Genomic DNA, 20,174 nt, shown 5'->3' on the forward strand with positions numbered 1-20,174 from the left:
ACCGATCTGTTGACGTGGCACCGATTGCTGACGTGGCAATCTGATGTTGACGCGGCAGGCTGACTGGATGCTGACGTGGCTCGGTATCTGGGCTGACGTCAGTGGGCTTTGGGCCTGCTTCTTTGCTTTTGGGCCAAAGTCAGCTGCTATGCTTCTTGGTTGAGGGGCTTGGCTTCTGACTCTGGGCCGAGTTCTGGTTCTTCTAGGCTGGACTGACAGAGGCAGAGAGGATCTTCAAGGATGATGATCATGCGGCGGTTCAGGGCAGGGGAGCTTCTGATGGGCGGTTTAGAAGGCTTCAGGCCGGTTCCAGGGATGGGTTTTCCGGTTCTGGGGATCTGGGGTCAAGGAGCTTTTGGTGGTGGAGTATGGTTGTTAGAGGCTGGGAGAAAAACTTTGAGCCGGGCAGGAAGACTTTCGTCGCTTCCGGAGGCCGGTTCGGGGTTGTTCCGACAGGTTCTGGAGGTGGCGCCGCCGGTTCTGGGCTCCTGGGGTTGAGATCTTCAAGTTGGGCGGCGATGGTATCTGGGATTTGAAGGCTACGAATTTAGGGTTTCAGGGTTAGGGCTTCGTGCTGATAACGTGTTTTAGGGAATCAGAAATTGAGAGAAAATCGCTGTGTATTCTCATTGATAATAGGGGCCTCTTTATATAGAGGATTACAATGCATAGAGTCTGAATCATACAAGGAAAGATAATATCTAGATTCTTCTAATTAAACCCTATTACCACTAGGTCAAGTAACCTAGAGTTTGGGTCAAACACAAATTAGGGTTTTACTTGAACACCTTTATCTTTTTTTTTTTTCCTTGAATAAATTTTACTTTTTTTTTTTGTAATGAAAATTTTTTTCTTACATGTGGTTTTAGACTAATTTACATATACTGCAATTGCCTGTAGTTCTGAACCAAGCGCCATATAAGCTCCAATTTGGGTCGCAATAGCTATGGTATGCATTTATTGTTGAAAATTTAATTTGATTTGATATTTCAAAATACTTTGTGTAACTCCCAATTCATTGAAAAACTTTTATTATACATTTATTCTAAAATGTTACTAATTCATTATGCTCATAATTAGAGCATATTAAGGTTATTACGAGAGTGACAATATTCCAATAATTATCTTATTAAATTTGCATAATATCTCTAAGCCTTTTCATCTACTATATATACCTATCACTTCTTGGTCTTACACACACAATGAAATTCATTATCTTCTGTAGTCCTCTCCGTAGCCATTTCTCTAGTGAGTTCATACATATTCTAGTAGATTTGCTCACCTAAGGGACAGTTTTAAGGAACTGCGAAGGACAAATGCATCTTAACCACATGTATTAAATATAAAAGCAGAAATTATAACAACTTAAAACTGTGCATTTATTTTTAGCCGTCAGATTCACTTGTTCCTCACAGTCCCTTAAAAACTGTCCCTTAGGTGAGCATGCCTTCATATTCTAGAGTGTTCCTTGTTCTTGCTCTTCCATAATGCCAAAGGAAAAAATTAAGCATTTCTAGGATCCAAGTTTGCGAGTGTACGCTCACAAGGATTAACGGTTGTTGTACCCTGGAGGGTAGGGCGCCACAAACCTGCTACATCGAGACATTGTCTCCGAGGGGCGAAATCTACTCTTAAGGGCAGTGTTTACACGCCTCAACCTTAAACTCTTTTTGAATGATGTGTCCTTTGGAAGTCTACAAATGCAAGAGATAAGTCCTATAATTCTTATTATTTTAATATATTATGACAATAACATTATGATTATTATTTGTTATTAATATATTGTCTTTTTGAGATTTTGTAGGAGATGAAATCCGGTGATAGAAGCAGCATCCATCGACCAAATTTTCCAACATTTACATCTACCGAAGTTCTCCCTTCAAATTATGACCAAGCAGATATGTTGATTGCAAATGACCTCACGTCGGATTTGCAAGCAGACAAACTGTCATGTACGTGGTAGTCTAGCTATAGTATTGGTGGAATGGTGGCTAGTTTCGAACGAAATGATGTTGCCAAGTAGATGCATTAATTAGCTTCTTTGTCCCTATTTCAGGGAAGAAACTACTTTGTGGTGGTGTTCCGAACAAATGTAGCTCTAGCCAATAAGGGCGGAATTCTGAAACCAGCAACTGAATTAGGCAAAAGGGTGGGGATGAAAGTACTATTAGTTTTTTTTGGTAGAGGGGTTGAGAATCACTTTTTTTTTTCTCTTGCTTTTCTTAATGTAATTTAATGGAAGGTCAGAACTCAGAAGAAAAGGTTAGAAATTGGTGCAATAGTCCCACTTTTAGGATTCAAGTTTCAACATCAATTCTGAATAGCAACTGGAAATATTCCTCCAAATCATCAAATAATATAACTTCACTCGTGGTACAATAATTTTCATACTTTCAAATGATAAAACAACAATTATGAAAAAAGTTTCTCAACAAAATTTGAAGAAACTCCGCTTTCCCACCATAAATATAACATAAAAACAAATCGAAGAAAATATATGAAAGTGTACAAACACTCAAAAAAATTAAAACCTCCAAAAATATAAAGTATTCTAACAATAACTTTGTCCTCGATCTATTTAGGCATTATGGCAAACATACATGCATGTTTCTCGAGCATTAATGAATGAACATTATCGACCCTTCAATTCCCATATACATAATTTACGAATTATGGTTTTTGAATTCTACAACATATATATGACTCATTAATAATTAACAAACACAACATACACTAATATACTTAATGTCAAAGACTGCATACACTGGTATTGGGGAGATCTCTATACGTTTAATTGAGACCCAAAAAACCAAGCGCATGCTTCCAACTGAGTCATCACTCCCAACCAACCAGCCTCCAGATCTCAGCTTTCGAAAACGCATGAATTCTGAAACCCCCTCCCACTTGCAGATAAAATCAAGGGCTGCTCTGCATTCCAACAACCCTAGACCACCTTTGCCGTCCACTTTTGTTCTCATGCATGGAAGAAAAAGCCAGAAGGGCGGTTGAGCTAGCTGGGTTTCTCTGAAGAATTCAGCTTCCTTCTCCTTCTTCTTCTTCTTTCTTACTTTACTGTTTCTTAGATGACGAGCCATTGTTGCCAGATGGAGTGCTTGCATGTTGGTTCCTCTGCGACTTTCCTGGCCTTTTGGTCTCTGATTTAGTCCCCGCTTGCCGTACCTTCACTCCTCTTATCATCTGTGCATCAGAAGTAACTAATATTGAATAATCAAACTTGAAAGAAAATAATAATAAGGGATTATTTGAATAGATAATAATGACAAATGAGAAATGTCCATACATATTTGTTACACTTGACGTCTGAATAGATGACTATGAAGTCCCCTTCTTGGAGTCCATTTGCCCTCACAAAATCTCCTAAATTCAACAACATTAATAACATTTTAGATGACAAAACAATAGCAATAACATTATCGATTAATGTTGATTACAATAATGTGCATACCTGTGTTTTCAAGGAGATACATCCTGCTTTTGTTGTTGGGCCAGTACCTGAAACTCCACAAACATAGCAGAAAAGGGAACGCAAAATTACTTATTTCTGCTGATTAAAATTGATGACATATATGTTGAACGAAATTATCCAAATTTATAGTAAAATACCTATAGCGCATGTTCCATACACGAGAAGTCCCGATGTCTTCCATTGCAATTGAAATTCCGTCCCTTGCCTCTAACTCAGGAAGATGGGTTTCGGCTTCTTTCTGATTATCAACGTCAGTATGCATTAACGTTATCAATACCAAATTCCAATAACAAAAAGAAAAAACTATCCCAAATTCAAAAATACGAAATCAGATGGTGATTAGGGAACTACTTTTGGCAAAACAATTCTTCCAAGATTGCCCACATCACTTTGCTTCAACACTTTCTGAAGAAGGAACCTCAAATTCTTATTCTCAGGTTTCCATCCCTACAAACGGACACACCAATTAAATAAAATTGGCTTGCATTATTCATTCTATTAAATTTACCACACATTTTCATGTACACATCAATGCACATTTTAATGAACCAGAAAACGTTACACTGCAACAAATTAACAACACACCTGTCTCCTTTCCTGTGTATTAATCCGGCCCGGATTATAATTCTGCCCTTGACTGGCCGGACGATCAACTGGAAGCACCGGTGGTGCTGCCTCGGGAGCCATCGTTTGCATCATTGCCAGTGAGGCTGCAGGAGCAGGACCACCAGCCGCCGTGGTGGGCCAATAAAACCAGTTAGAAGCAGCCGGATTGCTCATTGCGGCAGTAGTGCAATTGTGATCGGCGTTCCCAACTAGCCTTTGATCCGGCATTTGATTAGGATGCTGATTCTGTTGGTGTCCATGATGCCTTCCATGGTGGTGTGACAAAGTCCTTCTCTGCCTTTGCATCCTCTTCTTCCTAGCCTCTTTAGTTGCCGAAGACCCTAACCTCACCAGCTGCGGCTCACCTGATTGCCCTTGAAAATATTGATACTGACCATACTGCCCTCCGTAACCGGAAAGCGGTTGCTGATGCTGAGGAGGTGCTAGTTGGATATTACTATCCGGGAAAGATCCATAATTGTTGCCCATAAATGGAGATGAAGGCGGCCAGGTTGGTGCAGTCTCTAGCATTTGATGCTGGTATTGATCTGAATTTGGTTGCTGGTAACCCGGCCCGTTTCCAAAAGGGTCCTGACCCATAAACCCCATCATCGGAGTTGACGGATAACCCGCCTGCGACGGAGTCGGGACTAAAATGGGCGCCGCTGCATCATACTGGGGAGACGCCATCCACGGCGATGATATGGGAGGATTTTGTGTAGGGTTAAGACTAGGGTTAGGGTTAGGGATGGCGTTTTGAAATGGGTCTACTGCATACTGTTGTATCCCCGAGTCTTTAGTACCGCGCCTCTTTTGGAGATGGTTAGTTTGAACCCACTCAAGCACCAGTTTGAGTAACTGCTTCATCGCCTCTTTGCCTCCACCCAAACGCCTCGCGGCGCACTCGATTGTTGACTTCTTGATCTTCACGCTCCTCAAATCCTCGGCTGAAACCGTCTCTCGGTTTGACCTCAGCCACTCCAAGAACACAGACGCCATGTCGTCCTCCGGAACCTTGTTGCTCTGATCTCCCATGGTCATGTTCTCTTGTGGGTGTGAGGTTTGATTGTCTGCATGCATCTGTTCCTGAGGAGGTTGCTCCTGCGCTTGGAACTGGTCCATCATTGGATTCTCGTTTTGGAAAATGGAAGACGGGTCGAACAACTCGTTGCCTTCGAACAGATCTATGTACCCGAAAGTCTCCATCATGTCCATGCACTCCATTCCGAGATCCGACGGCTGAGAGATCTCCATCGAGGCGGTGGAGGACAACGCCCCCGCCGGATGTGCATCAGCCGAATCGTTACGAGAGTAGTAATTGTTGTTGTTGTCTTGTTGCTGCTGATAATCTTGAGAATGATAATTGTTATTATCCTCCGCATCTGATTTGAGAACCGCCCAGGAAGCCGCGGAAGAAGACGAAGATGCCGAGGAAGACGACGACACGGTCTTCACCGGCACCCGAGTCGAAGACGAAGAAGAAGAGGATGACATGCAAGGGAAGTCAGGCAGAGGAGGGAAGTCATTGCAGAAGATGGAAGCAGTTCCGTCGTTGACGTCAGCGAGAAGAGAATCTTGCTCATTATCAAGCCATAGATCAGCGGCGTCACCTTCTTCTCCGAAATCGTTCCGCATCACTTCTTTGCCGACGAGATGCTGGCTGTGGTGATCCTCTCCATGCAGATCTTGGTGGTGGTTGCCGTGGACTTGAACTTGCACTCCATCCATGGTATCAAAACGCTCCAAAAAAATGGTTTTGGGTTTTCTGTTGGAATCAGATAGGGGATGGTGGGTACGGATAAGTGCAAGAGGGAGAGAGTGGTGTATCGGATTAAGGAAGCAGGAGAGGAGAGAGAAGGGACCCGCTGCTTTCTAGTACTACTCTTATCTCAAACCCTCACAGAGAAGCAACATAAAGCATCTGGTCTATCACCCAACAACAGCAACAACTAGAGCAAAGATAAGACATTAACAATTAATTAATTGAGGTATTAGTCTACCACCACCATGGAAAGCGACGTCACTTCTCTAACGGCCATGAATGAATTAGTATTTAATTGGGGCATTATCACAAGACCTCGACCTCACCAAACACTTATTCTCGCCGCTAATACCCAAATTAATAAATACTACACTATCTTTTGAACGAAATGCTTCAGTAGGTCTCAAATCCGGCGATCGGTGCAGATGTTGAAGAAGAAGCAGGAAGATGAAGAGGAGTGACCTTGTTTCTGGGGACCCGCATGCTTAAAAGGTGTGAAAGCGCAACAACCCCCCATGTGTGACTTCTGGTGTGTTCTGGGACGTTTCATTTTCATTTGTGCAATTTTTGTATTTTTCTTGGAGATAAGTTCGAATGGTTTTTTGCTAGGTTAATCGCTTATGTAAGAGAGAGAAAAGGACGTGTGCAGATAGATATTGAGACTTTGAGAGGCAGTTTTGGGGAGAGAGGGAAAGTAATAAAGGTGGTTTTGGGTTGGGTGGTTTTGAAATTTAGAGAGGAAAACAAGAAAACAAAACCTCGTGCCGCTACTCTCTCAAGCCTCGCTCCGGATTCTGTTCCAACCCGCCATACGTTTCCACCTGAATGGTGCCACACAACGGTGCCTCTCTGCCTTCATTATCACTGCACATATTAAACACATTAATTACTAGCGACCTTTTGTTTAACACCAATAAAGAACAAGCAAATGATACATCTATATTTTATAGTTAAGCCTTGAAAATGTCACAAAATGCGAAACAAAATTGTTTGAACATTATGGCCGGGCTTCTGCTCTAGCCCATATTATTATGTTTCTGTTTCTATTGGTTGTTTTTTACAATTAGTAAGACGTGGCTTTATGCCAGCAATAAGACCCTATCATATTTCGGTAGGGCGACGTGGGCTTTGTCCCGGTATGCACACTCAGTGTGCCTTGTCTGGCCTAGCAAGGCTGCAAGCTATTTGCTTGATCAAATGGACGCAACCTCCTAGTGGCAGGATGAAATTGAGTGTCGCCGAATTTATTTCCGTGCGGCAACGTAGTGGGAAAGCTGTGCTATTTGCAATGATCTATGCTTCTTTGTTATAGAGTGATCTTTCCGGTATGTCACTGCTATCTCAAAGCAATTAGAGTAGCCATTCGTGCATTCTTTGCTAATTGGTGCTTGTCAGAGTACATAGATTTTGTGGAGAGTCTTGGTATTATTTTAGGATGTTCTCTTTATGCTTATTGTAATCTGGGGTTCAAGCTCTACGTCCCCCCTTGTATTCTGCAATTTCATTAATCAAGGCTTGAGGGCAGCCGCACCAGCCCCATTTCAAAAAAAAAAAAAAGGTTCTCCTCTAAAAAAAAAACCTTATCTAAAGAAGTTGTGTGGGTTTAGGCCTCAATATTAATTAGAGTTGTGTTGATCTTTTTTTCAAATAATGTTGTTTGGTTCTAATTTATAGTTAAAGTCATGAGTAAATTACCAACAATACTTATGCAGGTATTGTATTAATGGCACGTTTACTTTTGGAATGGAAAATAATCATGAATTGGAGACAACTAGAATGGGAGAAGAAATGAATCGGTATTGATTATGGAGGAGTTGATTCCTAAACTCATCTCCCCCCTTCGTAATCAAATTCCTGAGTATTCAGGAATTGATTCCTTATAAGGAGGTGGAACCTACACCCATTCCGATTCCTTCATGTGTTAGTAAACGCAGGAATACTTTTACCCGGAATCATTCCGATTCCTTTATGTGTTAGTAAACGTAGGAATAGTTTTACCCCGTAATCATTCCCTCCCATTCCAAGTAAGTAAACGTGCCCTTAAGTGTATAACTAATTTAACGGCGCTTATACGATTCCCGCTTACTGTGGTTGGTTTTTAAATATTATTATTGAATAAATTTTATTTATTTATTAATACATTCGTAATGCTCATCGGGTCATCATATTACTAAAAATGTTGTATGTGCTCATCATTATGGAGTTAATAGATAATACTAAAACACTTAGTTTATTTAATTTTAACTTTTATTATAAATCGATTACAAATTCTCAAATCACCTAATAACTGTAACCGAGTGCACACCATCGATCTGTATCCATATGCATAATATTTTTAAACTTTGAAATCATGTTACAAAATTATGAACGAATTTCTACCAGTTGTATATAAGAGTTTCAGGGGCTCGTACCCTCAATTTTTATTAGGGTTGTGTCGATTTGTTTGAATTAATAATTTCAAAAAGCTTCTGTGGGAAAATTTAGTTATTAATTACAACGAAATGACAAGATTCAGGCTTTATCCTCAATATATTCTCAATCCAAAAGCTATAGAATCTCGTTGGTCTGGAAAACATGGTCATCATTACAAAATGATCAAAAAAGGTATAAAGGAAAAGCAAATCCTAAAAAAACGTTTGTTTTTCTATTTTTGGGTGGCAAATACTTGTTTGACATGAATGCAAAATTCCTTCTCAAGCTTGTAATCTCCTCCTAAACACGTATGGATCAAATGGTTAAGGATTAACCATCCTATTGTCGATTTATATGCTTAATTTCTCTAGAAAATGGAGAGAGAGAGAGATGGACCGACTGGTGTTGGTAGCTAATTTTCCTAATGGTTTGATATTTCGGAATGCTCACATAATAAGCTTTTGCCTACTTTCTAAAAAAAAAAAAAGCAGCTTTGTCTGGATTCCCTAGGTGAAGCGGCGGGACTCAACATTCGCCGCTACGCGTCCATGCATCTCTGACGTTCTCCTTTTTTTTTTCTCTCTCTTCTCCGCCAGCAACCAACTCGTCTGTTCGACTCGTCAGACGCTAGCTTCACACATCAATTTGCTCGAGAGCTCCTCACAAACATGTCCGGTGCTGCCGGTATGTCATTTGTAACCGGAGAGTGGTATTGGAAGCCATTCGTCATTGCAACTAAGGCAGTCCTGTTTCCGTACATCACAGTCTCTCTACCCTAATACGACTTTCTTGATAATCACATGAGTTCTGGTGGATGCTCCTCAATAATGAGTGGCCACCTTAAAACTGTTTTTTCAAATTAAAAAAGAAAAAGGTTTATTATCTTGCAAATTTACTATATACTAAAGCGCCTGCACTATTTATTTTACTGTTCATCTTGTGGGTGGGAAATGACGCTTTTGCCCTCTGTTTTCCCTCAACTTACGGCGCTGCCATCGTTGTACAAATTTCTGTTTTCAGTTGTTCGGGAAGCCTCCGCTTACACCGACTTCAACCTTCGACTGCACCTCTTTCTTCGGGAATCATCTGTTTACAGCGACTGCTCATTATCTCCTCTAATCTCAGGTACCCAAAACAATTTCTTTAGGAATTCACTCTTTGTGGTCCTATATTGAACAAGCGAATTCATGTCTGGGTTTGTTTTGGATTTTTCATCGGCTTATTCAGTGGATTGTTTTTTCAATCGGTAGGTTTGATTTGTTCATGCTTCAGTTGCTCTGATTTGTTCATGCGATTGGTTTTGTTTTGAACTGATTCATAGATAACTGATTCAATTGATAAAAGGTAACTTTTTATGTAAATTTTTCGGTCAATTTTGTTCGGTATGGGCTTTTGGGATTTTATTCGATTAAGGGTTTTGTGTGCGATTTAATGAGCATGGGTTCTCAGCTCATCATTTGAGTACGAGGTCAATTGGGTTTTGATTCATCTTATTTTTGAGATTTCGTTCCCACCTTTACTTTCTTTTTGATTCATTATTTAAATTAAATGTTTAGAAAGAAGACACGAAATTGGGTAAACAAAGTCTTGCATAGATAGAGAGACCATGAAACATGCACTCTAATAAGTCATCGGCCACAAAACAAAAGAGCCAAGTCAAATAAAACAAAATTGCAGACATAAATTTGTTTAGCTCTGTTGTATTTGTTTAGCTTGCAATTTGTAAAGTTGAATTTGGTTTTTGAGTGAAAATGATGATAGTGATTGTCGCCCAGTCTTATTTGCATCCAAGAGATGCAAGGTGGTGAATGACTTACTTATATCTTATTTCATTCATGTAGAAATTGATAGAAAGTTTTGATAGAGTAAATCAGTTATTGTTTTTCTGATGTGGTACTTCACTTTGCTGGAAGTGACTGGGTTATTTTTACAAACCATTACTCTCATGTGGGTCAAATGATATAATCCATTAGATGAAAATGTAGTGGATAATGGATATTGACGTGACAAACCATTTGACGGTTTTCGAAAACAGGGTCTTCGAATTCAATAAATATGCTATTTGAGTTTACGGTTGGTTGTAATAATTCCTTACTGTTTATTGAGGAGGTTCAAAGGCAATCTGCCTTAGTAGTGATACCTGCTCTAACACTAAAAAATCTACAAAAGAACGTTTGAAAATAAAGTGGTTTAAACGCAGAGAGAGGATTCTAAATGTGTTTTGATAAAATTCTTTTGACTTTTTTCTTTCTTTGGAGGAGTTTTTATTTTTTTTGGTTGCAGACTTTTTTCTTTCTTTGGATGAGGGCAGTTTTTGTAAATGTTCCAGCGCTGGAGTGGATTTGATTGATAATATTGATTACAAGAAGTTGAATATGTTTACCTTGATAGTATTGAGTTCGTCCGTACGCTGCTTTCTTTGTCTTCTGCTTTGGATTTTGATCGACAGTATAGGGTAAAAGGGTAAAAGGGAAATTTTTGTGGAAATACTGGGATTACGATCTGAAAGTTGTGTAAAGGATATTCTTTTTTGTTTAAATATATGACAGATATATATGTATTAGCTGTTTTGAGTCTTTTGGTCTCAATTCTGGAGCTGATTGTTATTGTTCTGGGTTCTGGGTTGTGGTTGTGGGTGCAGTTGGTTCTGAACTGAGGAAGAGGAAGCTGCTGTTCTGTGTGTTACCAGATTAAAGGTACTGTGTTTTCGAGATTTTATTTTTGTTGTGGTATGATTTAATATCTTCTGGTGTCTGATTTAGATTTTTCTTATTCCTCCACTTTGGTTTTTTTACTTTCTAATACAATAATGAATACTAAAGAAGAGTAGCAGTAGTATTGCTGGGTTAAGTTGGCTTGGCAGATTGTGTGAAAAGAGTATGTGAAGAGTAGTCATTAAATTGGAATGAGCAGAGTCAGACACCCATTTTGTTTGTATTCCTTGATCTCGATGATATCAATCGCTCTTAATTATTAAAACCAAACCTCACAAATCAATATAGATGGGTACTGTGGTATCTTTTTATGTATGTGGAGTGCAGCTTTCTTCTGAAGCTTAAATTCTTTGTCTGACATTTGCATTTGCTTTATTGTGCAGGCCAAATAAAGGAGGTCTTTGTGGTGCTACACTGTCAAATTAGTCCAGGTAACAATTGACCAAAATGACCAAAACTGCATATGGTGGAGAAACTTCTCAGCTATAGTGATTTGTTGTCCATGTTGGGACAAAGTAGGTGAATTGAAATGAATGTAAACAAACTTAAATTCAATATTGACAGCAACCAAATAACTCAAAAGAGTGAAAGAATAACCACGGCCCTAAATCTTCACTGTAATTAATTATAGAGTTCTTGACCGAAATTTCTCGACTTGGATCTAATGTTATAGGTTCATATTATCACTGATACATTGGTGACAAGTTTGACATTTTGCACATCTATGGTCAACAAGCTCTTACTTTTGCAGCTCATTTATATCAATTTTCCTTTGATCTGCACTCATATATATATGAACGTGTGTAGGTTTACATTATTTCTATTTGCTTTGCTTGGTTTTGTTTTCAGCTTCAGTTTTACATGTACTGTTGGTAATTTACATTTTGTAGTTTCAAAGAAGTATCTCATAAGATGATCTCCCTTCCAAGAAAAGAATAAAACTAATTTATATTATTAGTGTGTGAAATCTATGTAGTATACATAAATACTTTGTTTGCATTTGTACCACTGCCTACATCATAGAGGTCAATCATTATACCTTTTTTCTGTATATAGGGTGCAGTAATTTTTCTTTTTTCCTTTTTTTTTTTGGGCTCACAGAAACTTTGTGTTGAAATTAGTGTTTGTAGTTTTACAATTAATTTCAGCATTTCATTGCTGTTTTATTTGGTTTCCACAGATTTTATGCGAAAGAATCTTGGCACCATTTTGCTGCTGCTGTTCCTCTATCTATTCATTAGTGTTTCCTTTCTAACATTCAATCATTTTCAAAGACAAGTTTTTCTTTTCTTTGTTTCTCCTTACTATTTCTTTTTTCTTTATCTAACTTTAGCCACTGAAAATCTGATGCAACTAGAAATATTAGCACTGAATTGATTCAGTAGCATGTGTTTTTGATTAATGTTGACACTATTTTGCAAGTTTGTTGACTACTCAGCATTTGATGACCATGGTTTCTACTGTCTTTGGCAGAGTCAACAAATGCCTTGGTTATATCTAAGCAGACCATTCTACTTCGTGTAGAGGTAGTGAGTAGCTGCTCATGTCTTTCTATAACAACAAGGCAAACCGCTAATTTTCAAGCCAACATCCATCAAACGGTTCTCATTATTGTTTTTCATCTATTGCTTTATTAGACGATACATACCAAGTTTGATTTGAAGTTATTAATTCCACTGAGAAATTCGTGTAACATGTTTTAATCATCCTTTAATGAAGGTGTACAACAGAAACATTCTGCTATGTAATGTTATCCCAGTAACGTCTAATAGTAATTCCCGCAGCAAAGCGCGGGCAAATATTACTAGTATATATAAAACTCATTGTGCTGGCCCTTTGACAAATTGTTTCTTTCTTTCCTCCTCAAATTTTTAGCTTTTGTGTTCCTATTTTCAACTGAAGTGACGAAGCAGTGTGGATAATGCTCTTCTATCGTCGTCGTCCTATCTCCTGCCAATACATTCTCATCATCCTATTTACTAACAAAAAGAAATAACAGAGAGAGTACCCATTCTTTCTATGTTCTTTTTGAATTTAGTACTAGGGCTGGGCACGGGCCGGGATGGGCCGGTTATATGCTGATACCAAGCCCGGTATCGAAAATATTTTTTGGGATAGGACGGGACGGGCCTTGGTTTTTTTGAATATGGTACCGACGGTACCGAAACCGAACTGGATCGGATTGGATCGGGCCCGGGCCCATTTCGGGATCCCAGACTCCCTTGTTTTTTCCTATCACCTGATTCACTTAAGGATATCTGATTTTTCAGATTTCACTCATCCCAGAATGCAAATACAGATTTCTAGCAGTCCTAGCACTACAACCTACAATGTTGACACATTCAATATTGTCTTAAAACAAATCAAACAATGTAAAATCACTAAAATGAAGCACATCTGCCATGAAAAGAAGAAATGAAGAATGAGAAGTTGACAACAATCACAAGTTCACAACATGTCAATATATGCACATGACAAAATATCAAGTCAAAAATCTGCAACTGATTTAATTGCAGATCCCATTCATTTCACTGATCTCAGTATGCAGCCCTGCAAGATCCTAACAAACTAACTCCACTAGTACCCAAATTTGAAAACAAATCAAACAGTACGAAGGCTATTGTCTTGGTAACATGTAACTAACTTAAAGATTATTAACATATAACTTGGTGCTGCACAGGAGGAGTATGATTAATTGCTACAAAAAATGCAGTTATACATTAAAAGTATAAAACAATAGAACCTCCAAATTTAACACACTTGCACAGTTGCACTATTTCACAATCTAATATCAACTAATCAACACTTCAACACAATGAAAGACCAACACAAAGTGACAAACTGACAGAAAGTGTAAAGTCTGAAACTATTAAGTTATACAACTCCGATCAACACTGAAAATTTGAAACAATGAAAAATTAAAACATTTGAAGTCTTAAAACATAATTCATCAAACTCACAAGGTGCAAACTGAACTAGTCAATAGAAATAGGGACTGCAGCCTTTCCCTTCCCCTTTGCTTTTGGGATTGTTGGACGTGTGTTCCTACTTGAGGCAGTGCTCTCATGATCTAACAAATACCAGAAAAATAAAAGTAAGCACTCGAAGTTGTTCAACACTTGCAAGAACACAGAAAAAAAAAATTAAAATGCAAACTGATCAAGTACCTAATTCAGTTTGTTCATAGAACTCGGTGTTTTCAATGGAAGGCTCCTCATCTACCACTTGAGCAATATCATCTCCCAACTACCAATTCTGCATGCAGATTAAACCCTCCACTGATTTAGGAGTCAATGAACTCCTAAATGCATCAATCACTCTGCCTCCGGTGCTAAAAGAAGACTCTAATGCTATTGTGGATGTTTGAATGGCAAGTACATCTCTTGCTATTGCTGCCATAACAAGGAACTTAGGACCATTTATATTCCACCAACACAATATGTCGAAATCCTCTTCCTCATCATCAACAAATTCAAGGGGAGCATTCAAATACTGATCCACTTCATGTGCCATGACAGTCTCATCACTCTCTTGGACCACCTTTTTCCAATTGTTTAGCATCTGACCCCTCATACCTTTCCTAGGATTACTTCGGCTACTAGTGATTGTGCTGCCTGAACTTGTAGGGCTTGGATGCCTGCACATATGTCTGCCACCATCTACTGTTGGTACATACTAAGAAGCAATAAGACATAAATTTATACATTAATACTTAGAACAAACTTAGACACAAAAAGCTGAAAAGTAAAAACAGAAACAGAAGCAGAAGCAAAACAAAGTGTAAAATCACAAAGTTCGAGTTGTACCTCATTGTAGAGTGCCATCAATAGAGATTTAATCTCATTGGTTCTGTGTTGCACATCAATGTCATCCAAACCCTCTTCCTTCAAGGAATGTGTGTAATTCCTAAGCTTGAACCTTGCATCGAGTACAAGTCCGATAATAACCAAGTGGTTGAGGTCTTGAAAGCTGCCATATTATTTCAAAAACCTAGATCTCATATTTGCAGCCATATCGGTTAACACCTTTTCTGTATCGGAATAAGTTGCTATCTCAGGTTCAAGGAATAGGATGTTGATGTTTTTCTCCATTGTTACGACATCATGAAATGTCGTATGCACAGTTGGATGCAAGCTTGCACTGACTCGCAGCGTCACGTCGTAAAAAACTCTAAGCAGATCAACAAAAATCTCAGCCTTTTCCCAATCTGATTTTGCAAGCGGTCCAACTCTATTTCTCTTGTTAGTACTAGGAATCAGATTGCCCTCCTCATCATACTCCTCTTCTGGTTCCTTAAAATAACCTAGATACAGTTGATCCTCATCTTCCTCCATCCTAACAAAAGCTTTCTTGAATTTTAAGGCTGCCTCCAACATTAGATAAGTTGAATTCCATCTTGTTGGGACATCAAGACAAACCAGCCCTTTAAGAGGAAGCTTTACCCTTTCCACAGCTTTTCGAAAACTATCTAGTCGATTAGGTGAAGACCTAACATACTTGACAACATTCCTAATGGCTAAAACACTCTTTTGCAGCCTCTTTAAGCCATGTCCCACAATCAGATTGGTTATGTGGGCTGTGCATCTCACATGCATGTATTTACCACCTAAAATTGGTTTGTAACCTTCAGATTTGTTCATCTTTGATATAAGCCACTCTAAAGCTGACTTATTGGCAGCTGCATTATCGACAGTTATGGTTAAAACTTTCTCAATCTCCCACTGCAGTAAACATGACTCTATAAGCCTGCCTATGGTTGCCCCTTGATGATTTTGGATAACAAAAAAATTTATAACCCTATTGTGCATTTTCCAATCAAGATCAATGAAATGGGCAGTAAGCACCATATAGTTGATGTTTTGCACACTAGTCCAAGTGTCCGTTGTTAGACACACTCTATAAGCCTTCAAAATTTTGATTAATTCTTTTTTTCTGTGCATCATACATTCTTAGAAAGTTTGTAACTAGTTTCCTACGAGAGGGTACTTTAAACAGAGGGCACACTCTAGTACAAAACCGATTAAAACCTTTCTTCTCAACAAAGGTAAAGGGCAACTCATCTATGACAACCATTTCTACACAAGCTTCTAGATAGTCATCTTGATCGTAAGCTACTGCAGTTAGCTTGTTTCCCTGAGACTTATCACCTACAAGAACCCTCTGAGTCTTGCTAATATTAGGTGGATAGTACCTACAAAATTGATTAATATGCCTAATCATCCCCGAAGTCCCATTCTTAGAACTATCCACTGCAAAGTCTCCAATTTTCCCTCTAGGACAGTAAATACAGTGAGCTCTTTTTTTAACAATTTCTATCTCATTCCCTTCAGCATCTTTACCCTTCTCAATCTTGTCATACTCCTTAAAATGTTCCCAAACAAATTAAACTACGTTTAGCAGAACTAACCGGATTAGCAGAATCACTTGGAGTTGCAGAACCTACTTGAGTTGCAGGAGCTTCATCATTTGCAGGAGCTTGCTAGCTTGAATTAGCTGGAACTTCAATTTGAAGAGGAGCAGAAGGTGAGGTTGCAGTTGAAGAATCTTCAAGCCCTGAAGCAGTTGGATGAGACCGAGCAATTGGTTTCTTCCCCCTAGCCATGGAAATTGGAATCGAAGAATTGGTTCAAATTGCTTAGTTTAGGAGAAAGTGTAAGAATTTGGGATTTAGGGTTCTGGGGTAAGAGATGAGATTAAGATTAGGGATTTCGGAGAAGAGAAGAAGTGAAGAATTGAAGAAGAGAAAATGGATGAATTGGGGATGGATTCGGAGAAGAGAAGAACTGATAAAGTGATAAACTGAAGAACAAAAGAAGAGAATGGGGATTGGGGATAAGGACCTAAATGGTCGATAGGTAGACATTTAGGCTAAATTTTCACGAGATCGTGTGCATTCAGTCCTACATGAAACCATTCGTAGGACTAATCAGATATAGCCACGTCACCAAACGGGACGGGATTAAACGGGATCGTTTGGGTCGGAACCGGTACCGGGCCCGGTTTCTCAGAACGGGACGGGTCGGGTCGGGACTGACATTTTTCAAATTTCATCCCGTACCGTTCGGCCAATTTTCGGGCCGGGATCGGGATTTCGGTTTCAGGTGCCCAGCTCTATTTAGTACCATTGATTTGTAAAACAAAATTAATTGACTCTACTAACTAGGCTTTTGCTTTTCATTTTGAAATCACTAGGATGTTTTTGAGGGGAACAGAATCAGGTTCCATTAATATAACGACCTCACTCGGTCAAACTAGAGGAATTCGAAAATCCCTCATATTACATCTTAATGCACAGATCAGATTGCATATAACAGAGCTAACAAAAGCAAAACCAACCTAAAAACATGAAAAAAAAACAAAAAGTAAAAAAAAAAAAAAACTGCTACACCTATCCAACCCTAAATCATTGCTACTGTCTTGACAAGTGCCGCCTTGCCTGAGGGAAGTGCGTCGCCGGCGGTCGAAAACTAAGTTTCGAAATCATTAGGATGTTTAGAAGAAATTGAAATGACCATAATTATTTTATTTTAAGCTTGTTTAAGGAAAACTGAATTGGGAGAGAATTGAGTCGTGCTTTCATTGATAATAGGGGCCTATTTATATAGAGGATTACAAGGCATAGAATCAGAGTTGTACAAGGAAATATAATCCTACAATTAATCGGATATATATGAATATCTCCGAGAATATCTCTAATTCAAAACCCTATTACAACTAGGTCAAGTAACCTAGAGTTTGGGTCAGACACATATTCTGGACTTACTTGAACACTCTTCCTTGTGTCGCCCAAACGTGGTGCTCCTCTCGTTGCCTTATAAAAACCTTGCCCAGTAACAAAAACCCAGTGGGACAAAAATAATCTCGGTCGAAGGGGAAAAAGAGCACAACACACCCTTCACGTTTCGAGACCATACATGTAGACATCTCCCCCTGATGTCTGCGGTCACGGGAGTTCAGATAACTTCCGCAAACAATGCTATCAACATGTTTCTCGAAAGTGGAATTTAGGCAATGACTTAGTGAGCAAGTCTGCCACACTGTCCTCAGATTGAATCTAGTTCACTTTGATCTTGAGGAGAGTCTGTTGTTGCTAATTATGCTTGGTGTTGTCGCTTTTGATGTAGCCTTGCTTCATTTGTTCAAAACAAGCAGCATTATCCTAAATGCTTGTAGGCTCATCTGGGGTAGACTTCAAACCACAATTGTTCGAACATGCATAATTATGGATCCAATCCATATACATTCACAAATCGCTTCGTGAAGAGCAATAATCTCTGCATGGTTCGAAGATATAGCGACTAGGATCTGTTCTGTAGACCTCCAAGATATCGCGGTCTTACCCATGGTGAACACTTAACCAGTTTGGGAATGACATTTGTGTGGGTCAGAGAGATACCTAATACCAGCAAAACCTTCCAAAACAAATGTCGTTTTGGGATGGGGATAGTGGACGCAGGCCAGTGTTGGCGGCGTTCCTGGTGTGTGACGGGTCCGAAGCCATCATCGATCTCTGTGTGGGGATAAAGCATGCCCATATCCGTCGTACATTTCAAGTACTGAAAGATATCTTTTACACCAATCCAGTGGAGTCGCGTTGGCGCATAGCTATAACTAGCTAACAAGTTCACAACATATGAGATGTCTGGTCTTGTGCATTGACCTAAGTACAATAATGCGCCTATTGTACTTAAGTAAGGCACTCTTGCCTCTAGCACATCTTCGTTATCATCCTTTGGACGAAGAGGATCCTTTGTAGGATCAAGACTACGGACGATCATAGGGGTGTTTGAAGGCTTGACCTTGTCAAAATGCCTAAGCATCTATCAACACGATGCTCAAGTTCCAAACCGAGACATAATCGTGTTTTCCCAAAATCCTTAATCTCAAAATCGGATTTCAAGTGTTCAGCGGTTTCCCTTAACTCTTTAAGGGCTTCCAATGAAGATCATGTCCAACATGAACCGCGATGAAATCCGAAACTTGTTATGGAAACGCGTGGGCATATCCCTTCCCAATCAAGTAGTCACTTTAGTAAGCGTTTCAACCTCTTTGTAAAACGCGCTCCGCGGAGTTACATCATTGTCTCTTTGACCAAAGAAAATCTAATCCAAAATGCTAGCTAATGCAAAACAATGGTAGTCGTCTAACTTCTTTCGGTAATTTCAAAATAAATGTGACCAGGTGAGTAGAGAGATGTCGGTGGAGCAAGGCTCGCTTAAGTACCACTAATCTCAGAACCTTCCTAGACATCACACTTACTTTGGGTGAGCCTACTTTGAAGAAAGACTAAACCATTGGCATCTACTGCAAAAATATATGGCAATTGCCTATTACATCTCTTGGAAAATAAAAAGACTTAATCAAAATTGCCAGTCTCTGGATCTTGGCCTTTGAAGTCTTCAACCCTTAGAGCGAGATTGTCATCTTGATCTTCTTGCTCCATGTAATTTTCTTCCCTTGCTTCACGATACGTCTTGTACGCGTTAGCAACATTATGGGGTGCATTACATGCTTTAGCCCAATATCTGGACCCTCCACACCGAAGACAAGCATCATCATGGTCAGGCTCCCTTGATCGAGATGCGTCTAGAGCGCGTTGGGGACGGCTATGATCCTTGGTGGCGCCACCACCATAGCCGGAGGCTCTGCCTCTCTCTCTCTTCACACGTTGACCTCTACGGTTCCATGCACGCCTATCTTGGCGGTTTCCTTCCTCTTTGGGGCGAGAATATGGACCAGAACGTCCAGAATTATCCCTTTCCTTAGGGTTTCGCTCATAGCGCCCTCCCTTAGGGGCGCAACTATAATTAGACTCCGGAATTGGCTTTGCTCCCACGGGTCTAGAGTTATAGTTCTTCACAAGTATATTGTCGTGCTTTTCAGCTACGTTCATGGCCCCAATAAGGTCATGAAATCTTGTGATGCGTCCGGCATTGACATCAATCCGATAGTTCTTGGCTATCATCAATGCAGAGACGGGGAAGGTAGAGAGAGTCTTCTCGATCAACATCGTATCAGTGATTTTCTACCCACATAATTCCATCAAAGACTTAATACGAAGTGCTTCCGAATTGTAGTCAAGTACAGACTTGAAATCACAGAAGCCGAGGCTTTGCCATCTCACTTCTAAATCAGGAAGTAGGGAGTCACGAACGTTGCCAAAACGCTGCTTGAGTTCTACCCATAGTTTTCT

General features: G+C 39.5%; 1 protein-coding gene, 1 long non-coding RNA gene and 1 other non-coding gene across 3 annotated transcripts; 2 read left to right on the forward strand and 1 right to left on the reverse strand.

The window, feature by feature from the left end:
* Window positions 1-2,647: 2,647 nt before the first annotated feature.
* Window positions 2,648-6,387, reverse strand: LOC133740635 (B3 domain-containing transcription factor ABI3). Its single transcript, XM_062168573.1, has 6 exons — window positions 4,073-6,387; window positions 3,839-3,934; window positions 3,625-3,725; window positions 3,467-3,513; window positions 3,302-3,378; window positions 2,648-3,198 (listed from the first exon to the last, which is right to left on the reverse strand). The coding sequence occupies exons 1-6, from the start codon at window positions 5,819-5,821 to the stop codon at window positions 3,070-3,072; spliced, it is 2,199 nt and encodes a 732-aa protein (XP_062024557.1). The 5' UTR covers window positions 5,822-6,387; the 3' UTR covers window positions 2,648-3,069.
* A 2,892-nt stretch (window positions 6,388-9,279) lies between these two features.
* On the forward strand, window positions 9,280-12,789 carry LOC133739549 (uncharacterized). The gene is made up of 4 exons (XR_009860681.1): window positions 9,280-9,392; window positions 10,909-10,963; window positions 11,365-11,412; window positions 12,455-12,789. It is a non-coding gene; the product is annotated as an uncharacterized LOC133739549 (long non-coding RNA).
* LOC133741596 (small nucleolar RNA U31b) lies at window positions 10,015-10,097 on the forward strand. The gene has a single exon (XR_009862040.1). It is a non-coding gene; the product is annotated as a small nucleolar RNA U31b (small nucleolar RNA).
* Window positions 12,790-20,174: the final 7,385 nt, after the last annotated feature.

Source organism: Rosa rugosa, chromosome 3, assembly GCF_958449725.1.
Source record: "Rosa rugosa chromosome 3, drRosRugo1.1, whole genome shotgun sequence".
Lineage (NCBI taxonomy): Eukaryota > Viridiplantae > Streptophyta > Magnoliopsida > Rosales > Rosaceae > Rosa > Rosa rugosa.